Source organism: Apium graveolens, chromosome 8 (genome assembly GCF_009905375.1).
Source record: "Apium graveolens cultivar Ventura chromosome 8, ASM990537v1, whole genome shotgun sequence".
NCBI lineage: Eukaryota > Viridiplantae > Streptophyta > Magnoliopsida > Apiales > Apiaceae > Apium > Apium graveolens.
Window position 1 is genome coordinate 24,972,937 of NC_133654.1, and position 23,578 is coordinate 24,996,514.

At 36.1% G+C, this 23,578-nt stretch overlaps 6 protein-coding genes across 10 annotated transcripts; 5 read left to right on the plus strand and 1 right to left on the minus strand.

Annotated features, from left to right (window-relative positions):
* The first annotated feature begins 221 nt into the window (after positions 1 to 221).
* Positions 222 to 5,806, plus strand: LOC141677538 (UDP-glucuronic acid decarboxylase 6). Of its 5 annotated transcripts, none has more exons than XM_074483517.1 (13): positions 222 to 376; positions 903 to 1,003; positions 1,444 to 1,530; positions 1,651 to 1,738; positions 2,313 to 2,404; positions 3,251 to 3,315; positions 3,391 to 3,479; positions 4,168 to 4,245; positions 4,373 to 4,466; positions 4,797 to 4,863; positions 4,946 to 5,009; positions 5,211 to 5,251; positions 5,377 to 5,806. In XM_074483517.1, the coding sequence occupies exons 2-13, from the start codon at positions 926 to 928 to the stop codon at positions 5,560 to 5,562; spliced, it is 1,029 nt and encodes a 342-aa protein (XP_074339618.1). In that variant the 5' UTR covers positions 222 to 376; positions 903 to 925; the 3' UTR covers positions 5,563 to 5,806. The 5 variants fall into 5 exon arrangements, with proteins under 5 accessions (XP_074339618.1, XP_074339621.1, XP_074339620.1 ...); XM_074483520.1 differs by having other exon boundaries at positions 903 to 1,000; positions 1,440 to 1,530; XM_074483519.1 differs by lacking the exon at positions 222 to 376 and adding an exon at positions 493 to 515.
* Positions 5,807 to 9,637: 3,831 nt separating this feature from the next.
* Positions 9,638 to 10,141, plus strand: LOC141676655 (histone H4). Its single transcript, XM_074482349.1, has one exon. The coding sequence runs from the start codon at positions 9,725 to 9,727 to the stop codon at positions 10,034 to 10,036; it is 312 nt and encodes a 103-aa protein (XP_074338450.1). The 5' UTR covers positions 9,638 to 9,724; the 3' UTR covers positions 10,037 to 10,141.
* Positions 10,142 to 12,349: 2,208 nt separating this feature from the next.
* On the plus strand, positions 12,350 to 13,902 carry LOC141678493 (cyclin-dependent kinase F-4-like). Its single transcript, XM_074484831.1, has one exon. The coding sequence runs from the start codon at positions 12,722 to 12,724 to the stop codon at positions 13,730 to 13,732; it is 1,011 nt and encodes a 336-aa protein (XP_074340932.1). The 5' UTR covers positions 12,350 to 12,721; the 3' UTR covers positions 13,733 to 13,902.
* Positions 13,903 to 14,050: 148 nt separating this feature from the next.
* LOC141678918 (delta(12)-fatty-acid desaturase FAD2-like) lies at positions 14,051 to 15,674 on the minus strand. The gene is made up of 2 exons (XM_074485348.1): positions 15,528 to 15,674; positions 14,051 to 15,378 (listed from the first exon to the last, which is right to left on the minus strand). The coding sequence occupies exon 2, from the start codon at positions 15,358 to 15,360 to the stop codon at positions 14,209 to 14,211; it is 1,152 nt and encodes a 383-aa protein (XP_074341449.1). The 5' UTR covers positions 15,361 to 15,378; positions 15,528 to 15,674; the 3' UTR covers positions 14,051 to 14,208.
* A 1,373-nt stretch (positions 15,675 to 17,047) lies between these two features.
* Positions 17,048 to 17,869, plus strand: LOC141676686 (delta(12)-fatty-acid desaturase FAD2-like). The gene has a single exon (XM_074482387.1). It carries the CDS (start codon positions 17,093 to 17,095, stop codon positions 17,852 to 17,854), a length of 762 nt encoding a protein of 253 aa, XP_074338488.1. The 5' UTR covers positions 17,048 to 17,092; the 3' UTR covers positions 17,855 to 17,869.
* Positions 17,870 to 19,980: 2,111 nt separating this feature from the next.
* On the plus strand, positions 19,981 to 21,390 carry LOC141678952 (delta(12)-fatty-acid desaturase FAD2-like). Its single transcript, XM_074485418.1, has one exon. The coding sequence runs from the start codon at positions 20,066 to 20,068 to the stop codon at positions 21,215 to 21,217; it is 1,152 nt and encodes a 383-aa protein (XP_074341519.1). The 5' UTR covers positions 19,981 to 20,065; the 3' UTR covers positions 21,218 to 21,390.
* The last annotated feature ends 2,188 nt before the right edge of the window (positions 21,391 to 23,578 follow it).

Here is a 23,578-nt window from a genome sequence, read left to right on the forward strand (position 1 = left end):
ACCGTTAAATTTGACCCGATTCAAAGTTGACTTAGACGGAGTGAATCTTTTAAATTAATTAATGTGTCGATTGAGACCAAAATTAAAAAAATGGTTCGAGTGATACTTTTGGATTTAATTGGGCCTCGAGCCTTACATTTTTCATTTCAATGTCAAGATAAGCAAAACTTCAAAAAGAAGAAAGAAATATTAATCAAAACTTTGGTTAATTATAGCTTTTTCTCTGTACTCATGATTTGGCAGACACGTCATCATCTTTAAGAGAGAATTTACATTATTCACGTTTCCTATGTAAAATTACATTTATAAACACACACATATTCAAACACTTTTTCACCTTGATCACTGATCACAAATCCCTGTGTTAATTTAAGAGGTACTAATTTAATCTCTTCAATTTTTATTTCACAATGTCTCGATTAAAATTCAATTCATTGTTTTAAAATATTTGTTTAATTCTTGATTTATAATTTTTTTGTGATTTTATGTTGAGATTTGGATCTGATTATTGTTTGGTGAGTTTGTTATAGTGGGGCTCCACTTTTAAGCTTTATTTGCTCTTTACTCTTCGTGTTTTCTAAGCTTTCATGTTCTTTTTTTGTGGGGTGCAATTATTTCATGTTTTTTGTATGATTTAAGCCCTTTGATCAATAACCCATTTGGATGTATTTATAAAGTTTCGATCTTTACAACTTTTATAGCAAATTTGTGGGTTTTTTTCTGTGAAGATTTTGGTTTTCTTTAGGTATTTGAGATTCTTGATTGTTGATGGAACATTTGGGAAATGATTGTAAATAAAGATTGTATTTTTATTGTAAATTGTGTATTATTTTGCATTGAGATGTTGAATTTGATTGAGGTATTGTAATGGGTACTTGTTGTTTTGATTGTTATGGTATTAGGAATTGAAGAAGGATCCGAGGGAATGTCGAAAGAAGTAGGGAATGGATCTTCAAAACCCCCTCCAACCCCTTCGCCCTTGCGCACTGCAAAGTTTTTTCAGGTTGCAATAGGCAAGATGTTTTTTTTAAGCACAAATTATCAACTCTTTCTGTTTGTTGTTATGAGTATGTGAACTGGGGATGATAGAAATATAGAATGTGTTTGATGAATGATATGTTTTTCTTTTGTTGTTTGTTGTAACATGAAAAAGTCATTGACTTGCAAGCATAATATTCCTATTTCATTTAAACTAAATGCAATGAACAAGGCCATTAGTCATAGTTTTTCTTTGGTCTTTCATTTACATTTCAATGATCCGTATGTTATTTTTCCCCATACCTTCCACGGTTTCCCATCTTCCACGATATTAAAGATATGTTGCTTGATTGTTCCTTGATGGTTATTGGTTAGAGAGAGTATTTCGTGACTAGAGAGTCATGTGAGTGAGTTATAATACTTTGTGCTCATTTTGTTAAAACTAAAATAGCTTCTTGTTGTCAGGCCAATATGAGAATCTTGGTAACTGGAGGAGCTGGATTCATTGGCTCTCATCTAGTTGACAGACTGATGCAAAACGAGAAGAACGAGGTTTGAACTTTTTACCATAATGTTCTGTTTTTTCTTCATAATACAGTCAGATGATTCTGCTCCTTAAATTTTCTGCATGATTTGGTAATATCTATAATGCAAGCTCCTTGCCCTTCCTAGGTAATTGTGGTTGATAACTACTTTACTGGATCAAAGGACAACCTAAGGCAGTGGGTCGGTCATCCGAGATTCGAGCTTATCCGACATGGTATATGTTCTTTTTTTTTGTCTGTTATAGCTTCCAAGTTGTGTCATCTGATTATACCCCTGAACTTCATTGAATAATGTAAACAAGATATGTTCTTTTATTGACTGTTGCTAGTTGTTTCCAAGGTCATTTGAATTGAATCCTAAACGTCATTGATATGTATATTCAAATATAAATGCATTTGACATCGTATCCACAAATTGTAACCTTATGAATCTTCCATAAAAAATATTGTGTCCTTAAGCCCTTGATTGGTTGTTATTGTGATATTAAAAATAGTATAGTAGTAATGTTGGGCAATACAACGTTTGATTTTGGGGCTGCTGAAAAAGATCAAACCTTGAAAGGGAGATCTCAACTGCAGTCGGTAGCAAATTCTTCACAAAACCTCTCTGTTTTATTTATTTTTTTAATTATATTTACTTTGCTTCGTTTAGCTTAAGTTACAATTTCATCCATTGAACATCATTAGTTATCTTTTTCCATGCATTATCAATCTTATCCATGTATCTCATTTATCTATTTATCCGTGTCTTGCTCATTGGTCTACATTGCATTTTTATTTTGTTTGCAGATGTCACGGAACCATTGTTGGTTGAAGTTGATCAAATATATCATCTTGCCTGTCCTGCTTCCCCAATATTCTACAAATATAATCCTGTTAAGGTACTTTGCTTGTTTTGATTAATCTACTTGATAAAATGCTGAAGTAGATGCTACTTGTTGCGCTTTATGCTTCTGATCCTGCCTGTTGTTTTGCACCAAATATACAATTTTTTCGGTAGTTGTTCTAACAGGCAAATTTATTTATTTTCAGATACTCTAAAGGTTTTTGTTATTTATTAAATTTGCAAAACCCTAAGGCCATGTTTGTTTAATGGTATTAAACAGGGGATAGGATTATAATCCTTTAAATTTTTCAATCCCATGTTTGTTTTGTAAAAAATTAGTGAAGAGTTATCCAAGGATTATAATCCTTTAAATTATCATATCTCATGTTTGTTTTGTTTGAGAAGAGGATAGGACTATAATCCCATCTAATGCTTGGTGGGAGGAGGTATTGTTTTATCCCCTCCTACAAGTCATTTTTTAAAAGATTATAATCCCCCTCATTGTTATCCCATATTAAACAAACATAGGATTGGAAAATTTAAAGGACTATATTACAATCCCAAGTACTATCCCACAAAACAAACATAGGATAAAGTTTTAAAGGATTATATTCCAATCCTACATTTAATCCTTCCAAACAAACTTAGGATAGGATTATTTAATCCATAGGACTAATTTTGATGAGATTAGTTATCCCCGGATTATTATCCCGGGATTAAAATCCCACGAAACAAACATGGCCTAAAGGTTTTTGTTATTTCCAATATTGTGTAGAACATTATCTGCTTCTTAACAAGGTCCATGGACACATTCGGACTCTATCTAAGCCTATAGGATCATTTGATTTATTTATGTATTTGGCCAAATTAATTGCTGATGATGTGTTCCTTGACTTGACAGACAATTAAGACAAATGTGATTGGGACACTAAACATGTTAGGACTTGCCAAGAGAGTTGGAGCAAGGTTTGAAAGTTTGCCATTGCATATACTTGCTTGCAAGCTATTTTTGGTTCTCTTATTTGACTACTGTACCTACAGGATTTTATTGACTTCAACGTCAGAGGTTTATGGAGATCCTCTTGTGCATCCTCAGGAGGAGAGTTATTGGGGTAACGTCAACCCTATAGGTACGTATAGATGGCCTATAATATCATATTTTTTGTTCGCTTTGGAAGATGATTTAGTTTTCGGGAAATGGAGTTGTATTATTATACCTTAGCTGACATCTCTCAAGAACAATATTGCTAGACGTTTGTAGGAATTCTTTAATTGTTGTTGTACTTAAATATGATCTCATTGAATTATTCTCTTGGAATTAGGTAGATGTACTTTCTAACTTTCTTAGCTCTGTCTGTGACCCTGTATTGAAGTGTGAGCTGAGCTCAATCTTAAGATCAAAATTTGACTTATCTTCATCCTGATGACTAGAAATCTAGAATTATCTTAACTAGGGATAGTTAAGGAAATTGTTATAAGATTACATTATTACAAAGTCTAGAACCCCCAGTAGCCCACAGGCATGTAGTCATTGCATGCATACATTCGTGTTTATGCACACTGATGTTTGCTCTATCAAACTTTAATAATGAGAATCAGGAAATGTTTTGTGTAGTCAGCTACATACGTACATGTATTTACGTCCATTTTAAATTTGCTATGTCTGCACCATAGTCCTAGAAAATTGTAATACTACGTTTAGCCAGCTGTATACCTACATTCATATATTAACTCGGACTCTTAGAAATTTTCTTCGTATTATGTCCATTTAAGTTTGTTCCTATCCTGAAAAGAGCGTTGTTTGTATATTGCCTGCAGGAGTCCGGAGTTGTTATGATGAGGGAAAAAGAGTAGCAGAGACTTTGATGTTTGATTATCATAGGCAGCACGGAATCGGTACAAACTCTTCTTTATTCGATTAGCAATTAAATATCAAGAAAAACTTTTTGTTTCAATTTTTTTGTAGAGCGCATAAGCATTTTTGTGATCAATTTTTCTCATGTCTTTAAAATGGTCACTGCAGAAATACGGATAGCCAGGATCTTCAACACTTATGGACCCCGAATGAATATTGATGATGGCCGTGTTGTTAGTAATTTCATTGCTCAAGCGATTCGGTAACTCCTTATGCTACTTTTCTAGTTTTTGTAGGCAAATTAACCAAGTATTCTTTTTATCTTAAATTTTCTCCACACTAACTATTTGGAATCAGAAATATCTAATTTTACAGATCGGTTTGGGCATCTACTTATATCTGGTAATATGTGTATTGTAGTTTGAGACCCTTTTTTTTAGAAGTAATTATGAGACTTAAAACCCAACCCTCCCCAACCCTCAGAAGTCGTAATGATATGTGATTTTAGCCTGAACCAAAACCAAAAAATTGGTTTATTTTCGTGGATTCGGACTTTAATTGACAACCCTATTTATTCATCTCTATATTGCAGTAATGAGTCCTTGACTGTTCAGTTACCTGGAACCCAGACTCGCAGTTTTTGTTATGTTTCTGATATGGTAGGTGAAAAAGTTGTGCATTTTCTATTCACTACAATTGAATTTCAATGTGTTTGTTAACATCTTCTGGCTTTTGCTGAAGGTTGATGGTCTCGTTAAACTTATGGAAGGAAATAACACTGGACCAATCAATATAGGGAATCCTGGTACTTGATTTAAAACGATATTCAATATGTTGTGGATCCTAGTCCTTACCTTTCTGGTAGAAGTTAGTTAACCATGAAGTGAAACAAATTTGCATTATATATTTATATGATCTCTATGCGCAACAAATCGGCGTTGTTAGAAAGAATTTTATTTTTCATTTTTCCCTTTATTCGCGTTAATAAACCGTCATTTTTGTTCAGGTGAATTCACAATGATGGAGCTTGCTGAAAATGTGAAGGAGGTCAGTTCATATCTGATTGATGTCCAATTATGTATCCAAAAGAATAATTAGACAATTTGCTAATTTGTTTTGATTCTTGTTGTCATCCAAAAAACTTGTGATATAACTGTTGGATAATTTTGCAGCTTATCAATCCAGAAGTCAAAATTGCAACTGTGGAGAACACACCTGATGATCCTCGCCAGAGAAAGCCAGACATCACAAAGGCAAGGGAAGTGTTAGGTTGGGAACCAAAAGTAAAGTTGCGTGATGGCCTTCCCCTCATGGAAAATGATTTCCGCCAGAGGCTAGGAATCCCAAGGAAAGTGTGATCTCCATTACCATTCGAATGGCTTGGTCACTTTTGCTTATAAAGAATACAGTTAAAGTTTTTTTGAGGTCTACAGTTCGTTGCGAGGAGTTCAAAGTGAAAGCTTTCTGGTTTTTTGTTTTATATGTTTGATTAGATATTACAGTTTTACTATAAATTGGAAAAAGTATGTATCCAGTCTCAAAAACTGTAAGCTCGTGTTGATTAAAATATCGAAAATAAAACGTGTTCAGTTTGCCTTTTAATTGCTGCCAGATTTATGTTTATCAAGTATTCGCGTGTTATATTACGAACCTGTGTTAGTTCTATTGGGAGTCTGGACTCTGGACACTAGTACACTATTCCCTCCGTCCCATAGGATATATACGTGTACTGTTTATACATATTTCGAGAATTTTATAAAATATAATTTTATAATATTTTTTTAAAAAAAAATTGAATAAAAATTTAAACATTAAACTTTTGTATACAAAAAAAATTAAAAAAATATATTGAATCATAATTTAAACGAGTACGAAAAAGTGTGTCAAAACTTAAAAGTAATGTATATAATTAAATGGGACAGAGGGAGGGAGTAGTATTTACCCAATCACTATTACTGTTTGTATGTGTCATTTATATCATGTACTGTAAATACTAAGATTGATTATATACATGGTAATGGGAGGATCTAGGGGTGTACGGGGTTCTGATCGGATCGGTTTTGGGGTAAAAGTCGATCCAAACCGCGAAGAGCGGTTTTAAAAAATTGTCATCCGCAACCGCAAATGACATGGTTAAAATTTGCGGTTATTGCGGATCGGTTTGTGGTTCAACCACTTATTTTAAAATAATTAATAATTTTCAAAAAAATAAATTTGGAATATTAATAAATTGAAGTTTAAGTTACGTGATAAATTACATTCAAAAATAAAATATAAACTAATGCTCCGTGTGGATTAAGAATATTAAAAACATACAAAAATGTGGAGGCGAGGAAAAAAAAAGGAAATGATAAAAAAAATTACATATTAATTATATTTTTCATTTGTTTGGTTATATATCTTATAATAATTGTGAATTTGATGAATGAAGTCTTAACATTAACCTAAGATTAGTTGATAAATGTGTATATTTATTAATTTATATGATATCAGCTAAATTTTTGGAAATATATTTTATTATAAATATATGTTGCGAGTTGCGATTTTGCGATTTTTAAAAATTTAAAACCGCATACAAATCGCGAATGAGCGGTTTTTAAAATTTAAATTCACAACCAACCCGCATTTTGCGATTATCCGTAAATGCGGTTCGGTTGCGAGTGGTTGAGCGATTGGATGCAGTTGAACGGTTTATTTGTACAGCCCTAGGAGGATCTACTCATCGTGGCCGATAAAAAAATTATACGGATTTGGCTTGGTGAATGATGAGAGTAAATTGATTACAGGCTTACAGCCCGCTGTATTCGTTTATAAAATTCTTATGGTGAATTTGAGAACATAAAAATAGGAACCGTATACTCGCGAATAGTTTGATTTAACTCTCGAGAATGTTTAGTAGTAGGCTTGGGCTTGGCGGTGAACGCATAAAATTTAGTGCTCTCTGTATATATATTGATAATTCATGGAGGGCTCTCACATAGAGATTTGTAGAAAACAAGTATTTAAAAATATATAAATACATAATTTTTTTCATTTTTCATCATATATAATTACAAATTTTAATTATCAAATTAAAAAAGAAGTTGCACAATTTTTTTATTTAAAAAATCATTGAAATTTGATGAAATAATTTAAAGTGGTTCTGTAGTAGAATCACATTAAACTCACATTTATCCAAAATTATTACACAATATAATTAAATTTTAAATCAATTATTTTTTTAAACATTTTATTATATTTAAATATAATTATTATTAGACATTAGCAACAAATTTGATTAAATTCTATAATAGATTAACAACAAATTTGATTAAATTCTATAATAAATTAAGGGTATTCTACAGTTCTCTATATAAAATGGTTTTTTTATTGATGAAAGACATATATATATATATAAACACACACAGTTATAAAGATCTGTCTTCTTTTAGATTGATTGTTTTGTTAATGCCTTTTCTGATTGTTTGTTTTGTTAGTTAAATTTATTATCGCGAAAAGTTATTTCCAATTTATTTGAGTTTATCAAACCTCTCTCCTAGGAAGAGCTTGGTGTGTTTAAAAATCTGAAATGTTAAATTTACGAAATTTTAAATTTTTTGATTAAATGATAAAAGTTCATGATAATATATCATAAACCCGAATTATTTTTTGCATCATATACTAATATACTCGAAATTGGAAAGCAAAAATATGTACAACTAAAAATATCACAAACAATTGAGCCCGAACATGCGACTTGAAAGTTAACATGATACCTTCAAACATTCCACCGCGCATCATTGAATATGAAAGTCAATGGCGTATCACTACATCATATACAACCTTTTACAATATCTAAAGAACTAAAAAAATGTTAAAATGACCGTGTTGGAGGCCCGACTCGCCAGACCCATTTAAATTATCTGGGCAGATAAACAACTGTTGGATGTTATGGGCCGAACCATGCCATCATCTAAGCCCAATTAGAACGAAGACGTGGTCCGTCGATCACAACGTCCACTTCCCCTCTTAAACGCAACTGACCGAAGACTCTAGGGACAGAACGTTAATGTACAGGTTATATATACACCGGACGATACAAGTCCCAACATACAGTGATTTCAGCACTATCTTGTATTCTGAATTACCCATACCAAAAACCCATTAACTGATTTTCACACCGGAGGTGAATCGGAGGGATCATCCCTCACATTCTTCTCTTTACATGCCGAAGTCTATTTATATGGACGGAGACGAGGTCGACATAAATTAGTTTATAATATTTGGCGACGTCTATGAGAATACGAGATTAAGTTCTGAGATATGAAAGGATGACTAACGGCAATGATGAATACAACCATCCGGGGTTCACCGATCCAAAACCCAATCACACTTTACGATTTGTTATCACCCCTCGGAATCTGGAGACGAATTTTGATGAGGAAGCCGAAATAATCTCAACTCCTGAGGAATAAGCAATGTTGAGAAAGTTGAGAACTGATAAAATGGCCAAGGAAAAGGGGAAATTCACAGAGGCTGATGAGACTGAACAGGCGAGGGCTAAGAAACGGGAAGCCGACGCGCTGAAATTTAAGGCCATCAAGCTGAGAAGGGAGGAGTTGGAATTGGAAGATAAGGCGCTTAAAGCGTCGCAGGAGGGAACCGAATGGGTAAAAGGCTCTCGAAAAGAGAAGCGTGTTTATGTTGAGGAAGATGAGTCCCCGGACTCTGACTCACACCACAAGAGAAGGAAAACGAAGGTTATCTTGACATCGGACTCCGATAATACATATGGGTATAAGGGCGTTAAATGTGGGTATTAACATTTCACACGTGATAATACATGTTCATAGTTATAACTGATTTGTTTTAATTGTTATAATTTGTAGGTCATGACATCTGGTTAGACTTATGACGTCATAAGTAGACTAGATATATAATAGATAAATACTACTTTTTTTCTAAAAGTATATAAATCTTACTTACCTCAACTTTTTTGCAATTATATCGATAATGTATAAATAATAAATCAAAAATTGTCATTTTATTTTCTTCATTCATATATACTATTTCTAGCTCACAACATTACTTCAACCAATCAAAACCCAACTTTATTAGTACTGTATTTAGCAAAACATAAAAAAACCCATTTTTTGTTAATTAATAAAACGGGCTTAATATATATATATACCCCGAGATGATCCCCAGTAGAATTGGGTCCGACTGATAAAATAGTAGTAATTTACACACAGCCCATAAGTCTAATATCCACGTCATCGATCCGTGCGTCAAAAACAAAACGAATCCCAGACGTCCATTCCCCACTAAATCAACGTCTCACATTTACCAATCAACTCCCCCTCGGATCGCCAAAACAAACACACAAACACCCCGCCCAAACTTTCAAATTTTCAAACCCCCAAATTTCCCCCCTATATAAACCCCACCTCATTCCCCTTCTCAACTCACACTCTCAACCACTTTCATTTCTCTCTCTAAACCCCAACAAACTCTTTCTCTCTCTCTCTCTAGAATTTCAAGATGTCAGGGCGTGGAAAGGGAGGCAAGGGCTTAGGCAAAGGAGGAGCAAAGCGACACCGAAAAGTCCTCCGTGACAACATCCAGGGCATCACCAAGCCTGCTATTCGTCGTTTGGCTCGTCGAGGCGGTGTCAAGAGGATCAGCGGTCTCATCTACGAGGAGACGAGAGGCGTGTTGAAGATCTTTTTGGAGAATGTCATTCGTGATGCTGTTACTTACACCGAGCACGCTAGGAGGAAGACTGTTACTGCCATGGATGTTGTTTACGCTCTTAAGAGGCAGGGCAGGACTCTTTATGGTTTTGGCGGTTAACTTGAAGTGTTTTTAGGGGGTTTGTTAGTTGAAATGATGTTTGTTTGATGACTGCGATGTAATTGAATGGTTTTAATATGAAATGAAGTGCTTTATTGTTCGAAATTGCAGTGAATTGATTATTGATGATTAATTATTTTGCTCAATTGCTTGTTAGTAGTTTAGATCTATGTATTCTGATTGATTAATATAAATAGCTTTCGACCTAATTTTTAAACTATTCTGGCATTAGTTAAATTGGTTGGGATTGGTGAATTGTTGAGGAGAAATGATGCAGCTTAAGTATTTGATATCTTGTTTAGCTGAGTTCTTGTGCATTTTAGTGTTGTTTGATTGAAGCTGTGAGCAGCTTGAGATACTAATTTATTTACACATAACAGTTAACACACTGCCCGTTAATTAATTGTTTATTTTCATGTTTGTGTTGTGTAATCTAATAATTTTGATGAGTGAAGGTGCTTTTATCTAATGGTTGCAACTGTTGAAAACTTGGTGAATTAACTCTTTACCTGAGTACATATACTGCATCCATAGTTTTAAAATAAGTGTAAATAACATATGAATACACAGTGTTTTGGCTTTCTTTTGATTTGGTGAGACATAGTGCAGCTTGAGTGTTCGATACTTTGATTCCTTAGCTGAATTTGTTGTTGCTGCATTTGTATGGTTCGATTCTAGAAGTTGAGCTTGACTATTGCCTGATTTACTAACACATAACATCCACTTTGGTGAAATTTAGTGGATAGCTTAATGTTGTCAAAATAGTTAGCTTCAGAATACACCTTTGGTATTGGGACAAGAATTAAAACTATACTTCTGTTGATTTGCATCTTGCTGTACCGGTGTTATTTGATAATAGATTTTTCAATTACAACTTACTGCTGATGCGTGGTGAGTGCTAGTGAATTACTCGTTTTAGTAACGGCTGTTGGCTCAACTGCTCAATGAGTCAAGGTACCTGCTCGGCTTTTCTGTGTTGGGATGTAGAAAGTTGTATAGTTTGTTCAGGTCTCAAATTTCATTGCAGAACCACAAACCCACAATACGGGTAAAACTTCCGCGACTGCAAGTCTGCAATTCCTTTTACTTAAGATAAGGTTCTACAATTTCTGTAACATTGCACCTTCATTGTTTTAAAGATAACAAATCTATTGCACTCGTTATATCTATAGTTGTAGCGGGACGTTCATTTAGCCAGGCTCAACATAGTTTGGTATTAATACCGTACGTGCATTTGATGGATGATCTGTGGAGGATATAAGATGGATACAATATCTTGCACTAGCAAGTTTAGCCAAAAACTCAAAGTGTCCCTTTCAGCAGTACTTTTTAATGATAATGTTATTTTTTTGAGCTTAAAAAGTTATTTCAAGGAATGCTTGTTTGTGTTTTATTGATATTTATAAATATTTTAAGTTTTTTAAAATCGAAATTAAGAATTGGTGAACCATAAAATATTAAAAATATTTAATAATTACGGTTCAATTCCTATGATTTAGGGCTTAAAGGTCCTAAATCATCGATTAAATTAGGTTTTAGTCTTTAGGGTTTAGGGCCCCTAAATTCTAAATTCTAAATCGGTGTACATTTTATTAGTTTATTTTTTAATATTTTGAAAATACAAAAGAGGATTAGGGAACTCTAAAATGTTAAAAATTGTTAAATTAAGTTCCATTTTTTAATAAATTTGGTTTCACTAATTCTCAGTTTACGATTAAAAAAAATTGAATATTTATATATATGAATAAAATGTGAATATAATACCCCTTAAAGTAGTTTTTTAAACTTGAAAATATAACGTTATTTAGCATTTTGGGTTAAAAAAAATATATGAAAACATTGATACATTTAACGTGATCCTGAATCGTGTTGAGTTTTGGTATAAAAACGTAAGATGAAGTTACGTTTAAGTATTAAGAAATGAAAAAAATAAGAAAAACAGAAAATGAACTATCATTTTTGAATTAAATGAAAATGTTAAACGAAATTGTGTTATAGACTGATATTTGGGTTCAATAATTTAGAAAGTGATATTAATGATCATTCGACCCGAAATAGTGATATTCGAGCCAAATATAATAACAACAAAAATTATACGAGAAACTTTTAGATTGTGTAAAAAATTATTTTATATTTATATTTAAATTGGGTAAATATTTTATTTTGGTACATGGGAAAAGGGATTAAGATTTATGACAGCTGTTAATAACAGGGACAAGAATTAATCAGAAAGTTTCTCCGTTTTATCCTGAATATTACTATTTAACCGTGTAAACAATCCTAATCCTAAACACAATGGGGAGACTACTTTAGACAGCTTAGCGCCCACGTTTCTTCCCTATATATTTGTAACTCTCAGCCGCTGAAGGTTTGTCTCTTCATTCTTTGTTTTTAAAATTAACCCTCTCATCATTGTCATGAAAATATGTCGCGCTCTGTGTGTGATAACGAAGTTGTGAGGAGGATGATTTGTTGCTTGACGGATAGTTCGAGTCTCGGAAAACCTAACCTAATTGAGTGGTTCGGGTCTTAGCAGAGACAAGCGCGAGTGCGAGTATTTTCGAGGGTGTGATTATATTTGATTTTTTGCAGTAGAGCATTATTCGAAGTCTGCGAACCCTGATTTTTTATCTACCTTTGTCAACGTTCGAAGTCTCGAAATTCTTTCCTATACAAGTCAGGAGTATGGAAAAGTACGAGATAATTAAGGAAATTGGCAGAGGATCGTTTGGATGTGTGTGCCAAGCTAGGGATAATCAGAGTGGTGAAGTTGTGGCAATTAAAAGATTGAACATGAAGATTGACTCGTGGGAAGATTGTCTTAATTTGAGAGAAGTCAAGTCACTCAAGAAGATGCACCACTCGAATATCGTAAAGCTCAAAAATATAATCCAGGAAAATAACTTCTTGTACTTTGTTTTCGAATACATGGAGTGCAATCTTCACCAGCTTATGAAAATCAGGACAAAGACTAAGCCCTTCTCCGAAACTGAAGTGAGGAACTGGTGTTTTCAAGTGTTTAATGGTCTTGCTCACATGCACGCGCGCGGGTATTTTCATAGGGATCTGAAGCCTGAAAACTTGCTAGTTAGTGGTAATGTTTTGAAGATTGCTGATTTTGGACTTGCTCGCGAGATTGATTCTTCGCCTCCTTATTCTGAGTACGTTGGAACGCGATGGTATAGAGCACCTGAGATTCTGCTTGCAGCGCCTATTTATGGTCCAGCGGTTGATATGTGGGCAATGGGTGCTATTATGGCTGAATTGTTGACTAATTGCCCACTTTTTGCTGGGGTAAATCAGAAGCACCAGATGTTTAGAATTTGCAGTGTTATAGGAACTCCTACTGAATTTGATTGGGCTTATGGGATTGAACTAGCAAGTGATATTTGCTATCAGTTTCCACAGCATTCTGGTGTTTCTCTGTCGTCGCTGATGCCATTTGCAAGCAATGATGCAGTTAGCCTTATTCAGTCGCTTTGCTCTTGGGATCCTTGCAAAAGACCTACTGCATTGGAGGCTCTTCAACATCCTTTCTTCCGGAGCTGCTATTATGTTCCACCTGCTCTTCGCTTTAAAACTGCTGGTGTGGGGATTAAATCATCTGCTCGAAGTAAAGGTTCTCTGAAGCACGAGTATTTGAGTAGGTTTTCTGGGACACTGACGAATTCTGGAACTATCAAGTGTGCACCTTAAAGATGTCAAGTTTCTATGTTATTCAGTTTTACAACAATAGTGATGATTTTGGATTGTAATGTTAACACTTTGAAGTTTATGTTCTTATGTTGTATTTTTATCTATGAAGTTTATGTTCTTCTGATGTATTTTTATTTTCAATGTTAATGGATGCAGTAGCTTTCTTTTCACTTTTAGTTCCCTGATAAAGCTCTGTTTATATTTCTATGCACTTGTTCATCTTTAGTTTTCAATTAAATGTCACAAGCATCGAAGATTAGAATCAGAAAGTTGAAGCAACAGGAAAATATACTAGTGAGCTTAGAAAATCTTGGATAACCGGAATGGTATTATATTTATTTCATTACATCGAGTTACTGTATAACTCTTATCTTATTGTACCACATTGACTTGCAAGTAATCTAAAATTACTGAAGTAAATGCAGTGATAAGAATAGAATTATATACTCGCCATTAGGATAATAATGCTCATCAACCTAAAATTCCTTTCTGTACCAGTAGACTCCTTTGGTCTCACCTTCATCTTTCTCGACATAAATGCATTCCTTCATTTCTCTGTACATTGCCTTGAGAATTGGAGTCCCATCATACTGATAATAGTTTCCCAGTAACGGCTTCATTGCCTCGGTTGCTTCGAGTCCATGGTAATGTGGGATCATGGAGAAGATATGGTGACAAACATGAGCATTGCATACATTGTGGAACACCTTGTTCAAAATTCCATAATCTCGGTCCACAGTGCATAGAGCTCCTCTCAACCAATCCCATTCGGTGGAATCATAGTATGGCAAAGAAGGATGAGTATGGTTGAGAATTGTGATCAAAGTGAACCACATGTTAACAACTAGGAGTGGACCTCCATAAACACAGAAAACCCACGCAAATCCTTTGGCTAATACTAGACTGTATAACCCGTAGAGAACAGCAAGAATTGCAATATCAGAAACAATGATCTGTTTACGTTCACGTTCAGTGTAAAGGGGGCTGTGGGGATCATAGTGTGAAGTCCACCTCTCATACTTGTGTCCTGAGACATTGAACATCAAGTATAAAGGGAAGCCTACGAGGAGTGTGATAAGCCAGACAAGGACACGGCCGGGTGGGTTGTTCATAATTTTGTAGTAGTTCCTGATGTTGGACTTGAATCTTGGGACATAAACCTCATCATTCTCAAGGGATTGAGTGTTGGCATGGTGACGACGGTGGCTAATTTTCCAAGAGAAGTAAGGGACGAGAAGAGAAGAGTGGACAACAAGGCCAACAAGGTCATTGATCCAACCGTAATCGCTAAAGGCATCATGATCACATTCATGGCCTACAACCCAAGCCCCGGTTAAGACACAACCCTGAACAGCAATGTAAGCTGCCCAACCCAAGTAGTTTAGAGGGTGGGGCAAGTATTGGTCTATGTAGTTTGTGGCAACATAGTAGAGGGCATAGGCCATGATGAGATCTTGGATGAGGTATCGGAAAGAAGTGACAAGTGATTTTTCAAAGCAATGGGCTGGAATAGCTTTTTTAAGGTCTCCAATGGTGAATGGTGGTTTCTCATGAGGAGCACGTCGGAGTGCTTCTGCTTCAGTTTTCTTTCCATTAGAAGGAGCGGACATACGTCCACCAGCACCCATTATTCGTCTCCTTGTTGCCTGCAATAGAAACAAATAAAATGGTTATCAGTACATGCAGCTTGATTCAGTTAGATATACAAGTAGGAACTATGCTAAAATCAAGTTCAAAGTGTGTGTAGAACAGATATGTGAACAATGTATGTTTGAGCAATGCAAAATAGGATTACCTAGAAGAGATCCTTAGGGATGGTCTCTTTGCCTCTCTGCCTGTTGCCTTCTGGTGTTTGTTCAGTTTGTGCTATAACTCCTTGAAACTGTGTTGATTTATAAGCATGTTGAAGCGCCCGCCACTAGAGTTGCTGTCTGGACTTTTGTGCATGTTAGGCTATAACATATTACTGCACTACTAGCACTGCATTCTACTTTGTATTAATTTATGTGTATGTTGAAAGAAAAAGAAAACGGAAATGTTATTTTATCTATGGTTGGTGTGATTGTAGCAAGTAGTAGTGGTACTATTAGTGTTGACCCCAAATGCTCAGTCATGAATGGGCTGCTTCCCTCTTACAGGTATTCAATCATTTATAGACAAACACAAATATCTCCAAAGAGTCCTCAGTGGCAGCTGTATCAAGCTTTGTTCTTCCTTGCAAATAGTCCATGGTTGTCGTATCAATTTTATCGATGTTTTCCTTAATTTTACGTTTTCTTGATGATGTTCTTGGACATTTTGCACTCATCCTTAACAAGATCAAGATTTTTATAAAGAATTAAAAGTTGTAATTCATAAACTTATGAACAAAAGTTATGATGTATTTACTAATTAATGTCTACATCAGAAATATGATCTCTGGAATGTAGTTTAAGTGTAAACCAGCAGTTTTATTTCGCCCTGGCATTGGTGAGGCAGGAAACTAGTTGCAGGGTACTCCGAATCCTATACATTTGTTCAAACCCTTGTCAGAAATTTGTGTACCGGCCCTGAGATTCGAGAGACCCTAGTCGAAATCAGTTTATGGGGCCCTAATATACATATATCATGGATATTCATATATATATATATATATATTTACTTGAAAAATTTAGAAATTTTTGGTACACTTAAATGTTGGGGCCCTAGGCGCAAGTTTTGCTTGCCTATAACTAGGGCCACCCTGCTAATGCTCTATGCTTCAAGTTAAAACAACTTAAAACAACCAAAAACCAACTTAAAACAACTGCATTTTGGGTAAATTTATACATGCTCCGCCACTGAATGTGAGGATTATAATTTGTTGGGTTCAGTCCTGTTAATCGCCATACTTACTCACGAAACTAGTGAAAATTTGTTGACTCTTTCAATTTTTTTTTTGGGTGCATGAATGCAGATCTTCAGGAAAACCAAATAGGCAAACAAGCAGGTTAAACACTCCAAGTAACGAGAGATATACATGTGCTTAGAGATATGTTACATCTATCATAATTTGTACTTAATTAGTTAATCATATAGCCGCCAATCAGGACCTATAAAATTTACTCAGCAACTCCACTGCTACACTACTTCAGCACACCATTTTATTTTATTGGTAATGCATCAATGATTTCCTGTGGCTGGCGCCTGGCGGGCGTTTTTAGCTTTTTTACTATTTTTAACATGCACATGTTAAAAATCATGTCGCAATTCCATGTACAAGTCAGCATTGTTAGTTAGTAGCTAGTGACTCCAAGTGCGACATCTTTATAAATATCAACGTTGGAACTTAAGAAATCTCAGAGTAGAAGAATAGCATTTGCTTATTCTTCGTAAGATAAAATGGGTGCAGGTGGGCGTATGTCTGCTCCTTCTAATGTCAAGAAAACTGAAACAGAAGCACTCCGACGCGCTCCTCATGAGAAACCACCATTTACCATTGGTGATCTTAAGAAATCTATTCCTGCTCATTGCTTTGAAAAATCACTTGTCACTTCTTTTCGATATCTCATTCAAGATCTCCTCATGGCCTATGCCCTTTACTATGTTGCCACTAATTACATAGACCAATATCTTCCACATCCTATTAATTACTTGGGCTGGGCAGCTTACATTGCCGTCCAAGGCTGTGTCCTAACCGGGGCTTGGGTCGTAGGCCATGAATGTGATCATGATGCCTTCAGCGATTATGGCTGGGTTAATGACCTTGTTGGCCTTGTTGTCCACTCTTGTCTCATGGTCCCTTATTTCTCTTGGAAAATTAGCCATAGACGTCATCATGCCAACACTCAATCGCTTGAGAATGACGAGGTTTATGTCCCAAGATTCAGGTCCAACATCAGGAACTACTACAAGATTCTCAACAACCCACCTGGCCGTGTCCTTGTTTGGGTTACCACACTCCTTGTAGGCTTCCCTTTATACTTGATGTTCAATGTTTCGGGACACAAGTATGAGAGGTGGACTTCACACTATGATCCTCATAGCCCTCTTTACACAGAACGTGAACGCAAACAAATCATTGTTTCTGATATTGCCATTCTTGCAGTAATCTTAGCCATAGAAGCAGCTTGCTGTGAATGTTTAACAGGTCAAATGTCATGAGTTCAAGTTATGACTTTGCAGTTTGAACCTCCTCTCTTAAAGGAATACTATTATTTAGTTTCTCCATATATAGCAAGTTTCTTTATTTACTAAATGAAGAAAAAACTAACAAAACGTTACTACTACCTGGTATATATCGTCTTGTATTAATTAAAGGCTTTGCGTGGGTTTTCTGTGTATATGGAGGTCCCCTCCTAGTTGTTAACATGTGGTTCACTTTGATCACGATCCTCAACCACACTCATCCTTCTGTTCCTTACTATGATTCAACCGAATGGGATTGGTTAAGGGGAGCTCTTTGCACCGTTGACAGAGACTATGGAATTTTGAACAAGGTGTTCCACAATGTATGCAATGCTCATGTATGTCACCACATTTTCTCCATGATCCCACATTACCACGGACTTGAAGCAACAGAGGCCATGAAGCCAGTATTAGGCGATAATTATCAGTATGATGGAACTCCAATTCTCAAGGCAATGAACAGAGAAATGAAGGAATGCATTTACGTAGAAAAAGATGAAGGTGAGACCAAAGGAGTCTACTGGTACATAAAAGATATTTAGTTTGATATGTGCTAAAGACTACCGAGAATTTAATTATTTCACTTGTTACTGCATTGGCTTTCATTTTTCCCGATAACTTTAGATTGTTTGATGTTGTACGATAAGATAACGAGTTGAAAACAATTACTCAATGCAGAATATAGAATTTGTGGTTCAAGTATAAACTTGTTTAGTTGAATATGATATCTTTTCAGTCATTTTAGAGTATTTTCTTTCCTTTTGCTCATTGTGCATTTTAATGTTGATTAAAGCTTGGGGTGAAGGGATACAATTTGATGTGAACAGATCATTTTCTGATCATAAGTTAGGGTTAAGAAGCAAGCTAGTTACCTCAAAAATTTTGACTTCTGATCATCACCTAAAAATTGATTTTTTGTTTCTGATGACATACTGAATCACTTGTCCACATACGCGTCTTCTGTAAAAACAAATCTGCAGTGGCTGCACCTAGAGCTGAGTGAAACACACAATTCAAACATGTGTATTATTAACTCGCAATTTCAACATGAGCAATGCCCCGTAATACATAATACTGAAAAAGCTTGCATTGTGTGGGCTATTGTACATCTCTGTGATGCACAACAGCTTGCACAATGGAAAAAAACCTATTTCAGACTGCGTCTCTGATGTGATGAAGAAAGCTTATTTTCATTTCGTAGTATTTTGGGTCAAATTTCTAAAATTGTGTGGTTTTACAAGAATAAAGGAGTGAATGGTAATCGTGAAATTGCTTTGATATCAGAGAAAGTTCAAATATATGCAAAATAAAATTTCTATCAGTTTGTTTCATTTTCTCAGTCAAGGTTTCAGATTCGATACTGTAATGTATCAAAAGGAGGAAGCTTTACAAAATGAATCCTAGACACTACGACGATCCATGATTTATAATTCTGGCAGATTGTCCACACAGCAACACCATTTTTACTGATAACATCATGTAATACTGACAGCAAACTTGGTCTGCATTGAGCCATTAACTGTTTCTGATTTCTCGAAACTGTAAAAGCAGTTGTTTGTTGAGAGCCTGAGACTATTGATTCACCACCTCTGTTTTCTACTCAGTTTATCAATTATCAAGCACTTTAAATAATTCAATGAATATTTAGTTTCAGTCACGTTAGTTCATTTTGGTGAAGACGAGTCATTCTGAATTTTGATGGTATGTCTTTTTCCTGGATTTTGGAAGTGAGGATTTAGAAGTGTACATATAAATATGAATTTAACATGTTTTTCATTAGTGTTATGTCACCCATGTTATCTGGCATTGGAAAACATAATGAACAAAATCAGAATGAAGATATCAAGAGACATGCAGGTTAAAAGAGTTGGTAAATTATGAAAACTATAAATCTGATGATAAAAATTATAGCCGCCAAAAAGGACCTGGAATATAAGAGAAAAAAATGGTGAAGCAGTCAACTTGTGGCTGGACACTCAGAGAAAGGCACACTAATAATTTTGCATCAGCACGCCACTTAATTTCCTACCCTTTTATTCAAACTCGCTGGCTCTGGCGGGCGTTTTATGCATCCTGACAACCTTATAAATAACCAAGCTGGTTTAAGGCAATAACATCAACTGAAAACACCACAAAGGTAAGAGTGTTAAAGAGTAGCAACATTTGCAAATTCTTCACAAGGGGAAGATGGGTGCAGGTGGGCGCATGTCCGCTCCTTCTAACGCCAAGAAAACTCAAGCCCAAGCACTTAGACGTGCTCCTCATGAGAAACCACCATTCACCATTGGTGACCTTAAGAAAGCCATTCCTGCTCATTGCTTTGAAAAATCACTTATCACTTCTTTCCGATATCTTATTCAAGATCTCCTCATGGCCTACGCCCTCTTCTATGTCGCCACAAACTATATAGACCAATACTTACCCCATCCTCTAAATTACCTAGGTTGGGCAGCTTACATTGCTGTTCAGGGTTGTGTCTTAACCGGGGCTTGGGTTGTAGGCCATGAATGTGATCACGATGCCTTTAGCGACTATGGCTGGGTTAATGACCTTGTTGGCCTTGTTGTCCACTCTTCTCTCATGGTCCCTTACTTCTCTTGGAAAATTAGCCATAGACGTCACCATGCCAACACTCAATCGCTTGAGAATGACGAGGTTTATGTCCCCAGATTCAAGTCCAACATCAGGAATTACTACAAAATTCTCAACAACCCCCCAGGTCGTGTGCTTGTGTGGGTTATCACACTCCTTGTGGGCTTCCCTTTATACTTGATGTTCAATGTTTCGGGACACAAGTATGAGAGGTGGACTTCACACTATGATCCCCATAGCCCTCTTTACACAGAACGTGAACGCAAACAGATCATTGTTTCAGACATTGCCATTCTTGCAGTCATCTATGGCCTATACCGTCTTGTTCTGATTAAAGGCTTTGCGTGGGTTTTCTGTGTTTACGGAGGTCCACTCCTAGTTGTCAACATGTGGTTTACTTTGATCACAATCCTCAACCATACTCACCCATCTGTGCCATACTATGATTCAACCGAATGGGATTGGTTGAGGGGAGCTCTTTGTACCGTTGACAGAGACTATGGAATTTTAAACAAGGTGTTCCATAATGTGTGCAATGCGCATGTTTGTCACCACATTTTCTCCATGATCCCACATTACCATGGACTTGAAGCAACAGAGGCATTGAAGCCAGTATTAGGCGATTATTATCAGTATGATGGAACTCCAATTCTTAAGGCAATGTACAGAGAAATGAAGGAATGCATTTACGTTGAGAAAGATGAAGGTGAGACAAAAGGAGTCTACTGGTACAGAAAGGATATTTAGTTTAGTTTGATGTGTTACAAACTACCAGGAGTTTAATTCTTTCACTTGAAACTGCATTGCCTTTCTTTGTTTTTTTTTACTTGCTAGTAACTTAAGATTGTTCAAAAGTGATGTTGTACAATAAGATAAACAGATCACATCAATTTCTCAATGCAATGCATAGATCTTTTGGAGATTTAAGAACTTAATTAATTTTGTTATGTCAAATGGCCAAGGAAATTCGCTTCTCAACCACCTCCCCTCAGTACTTAAAAATAGGGAGTAATAGATATGAAAGAAAATGTTATTTTGGTCATTCTCTATTGTACTAAAGTAAAGAGGAAGTATAGGTGACCGTAAAATAGTTTCTATATCATTTTCTTTGCTTTTATAAGTCAGAAATTCAATCTCTTAGACTGTTAAAGCTTACTTCTGTAGCAAAAGGAGAGAAATTTATAATTTGCATCTTGTATACTCCGATGACCCAGAATTTATCAATATATTGTGATACAACATTTTGAGATAGTTCAGGCAGACTGTTCACATGGTTACTCCAATTTTACTGACAACATCAGATCAATATATACTAACCAGGGAACTTGGTCTGAGTTGAGCTCTTTGTTTTTTCTGATTAAGGTTGTAGATGGTGGCTGAGCTTGTATATTGACTTCTCAAGAAAGAATAGGGTTTTCCTTATTCTCTATTAAGTGTCGACCTATGCCTTATACAAGTGTCTACGTACCCTATTTATAGAGATCAAGTCTCACGTAGTTCTTGGGGAACAAATCACATAGGCTAGGGTTAGGGTTCTTCGACCCGTGCAGCCCAATTTCATGATAAAGTCAGGCCTTCAGCCAATTAGTCACGTAAATCTCGACCGGCTCCACACGCTTCCTACAATCTCGCGGCATCTCCGCATTTCTTCCCGTGATTGCAGGATTACCCTATGTCGGCCCCGAAATTTACGAGCAACTCAGTCATCTATGAGTCACTTTCCATATTACACACAAAATCCTCAAACGCTGGTCGGCTTGGTCACCTCGGTCCGCACCGCCTCTTCTCTAAATCAATAAATAAGATATCTCTTTTATTTTGCACAAAATGTGGGCTCATGGGACCAGCTCGCATATAAGCACCTGAGCCCAGCTCACACGTCATGAGCCCAACCCGCGTATAGGAGTCCAGCTCGCACACGGGGGCCCGGCTTGCACATGAGAGCTCATGTCACACATGAGAGCTCAGCCCGCATGTGTTAGTCCAACTCACATATGAACCCACAATTCTGGCCCACATGTGTGAGCCCAATTCTCCAATGCACCCACAGGGACCTGTTTAGGGCCCATGACCGAAAGCGGGCATAACAACTACCCCAAAAATTCCTGGCCACATCTTGAGGTTAGGAATTTTCCAACATTAGCTTTTCTGATCTTGCGAGCGCGAGCTCACGAGGTCGCACCCGGCCGCCTCGCATGCCTTCCAACAGTCATGAGTTTTGAACTCATGACAGCTGTAGGAGAGCTGGTGTAGGGATCCGTGTCATCCTCTGAGATGATGACAAGTGTCGCTTCCTCTTTCTCTCTCCTACCCCTATAAATATGTGGAACTTCAACTTCATTTCCTCACTTTACCAAGAACACTAACAAATTGTTGTCCATTTTGTTGAAGGATCTACCACGGCCAAAACAATCATCACCATAAGAACCGTCTACCGGCGGCGATATTCTCCGGCAACAGGTTCATCAGGATCTTCGTTTGAATCTTCTACAAGTACCATTTTGATCCACAATCATTCATTTTCATTCTTGTTTGTTCATATACACCATGCGAGCACACACCACCTGCTCGATGCGAGCTCACACACAATCACTAACTATGATGCGAGCCCGTATGCTCGCATAGACATTTAGGCGCGACCCCGTGTGTGACGTGAGTGTTAGGGATTCGAGCATAAAAAAAACGCAACGGAAAAATAAAAAATTTCGAATCCCTACCGCATGATCTATGTATAATGAACGGATAATTACAAAGAATAGATGTTTTACCTTAAAAGCTTTACGATTATGGTTGTCAAAAAGAGATCCTAGCTTTAACCGAACACCACGTATCCCGCCTTGACGATCTACACCGTAGAGGTATCCACACGAAAGCTGGTACGGAGGAGGCGTGTACTAGCACCAAGAACGGACCTGTTTTCCCCTCTCTCTCTCACCTTTAGCTGCTAGGGTTTTGTGTTTTTATCTAATAAAAAATGTAACCCTAATTTTAGCCTTAAGGATGTTTATATAGAGAGCCCAAAAACAGTCCTAATCCTAATCCAAGTTAGAGTTTATTAAAATATGAAATTCTATTTATTTAATAATTAAGTTTAACTCAATTACTAAA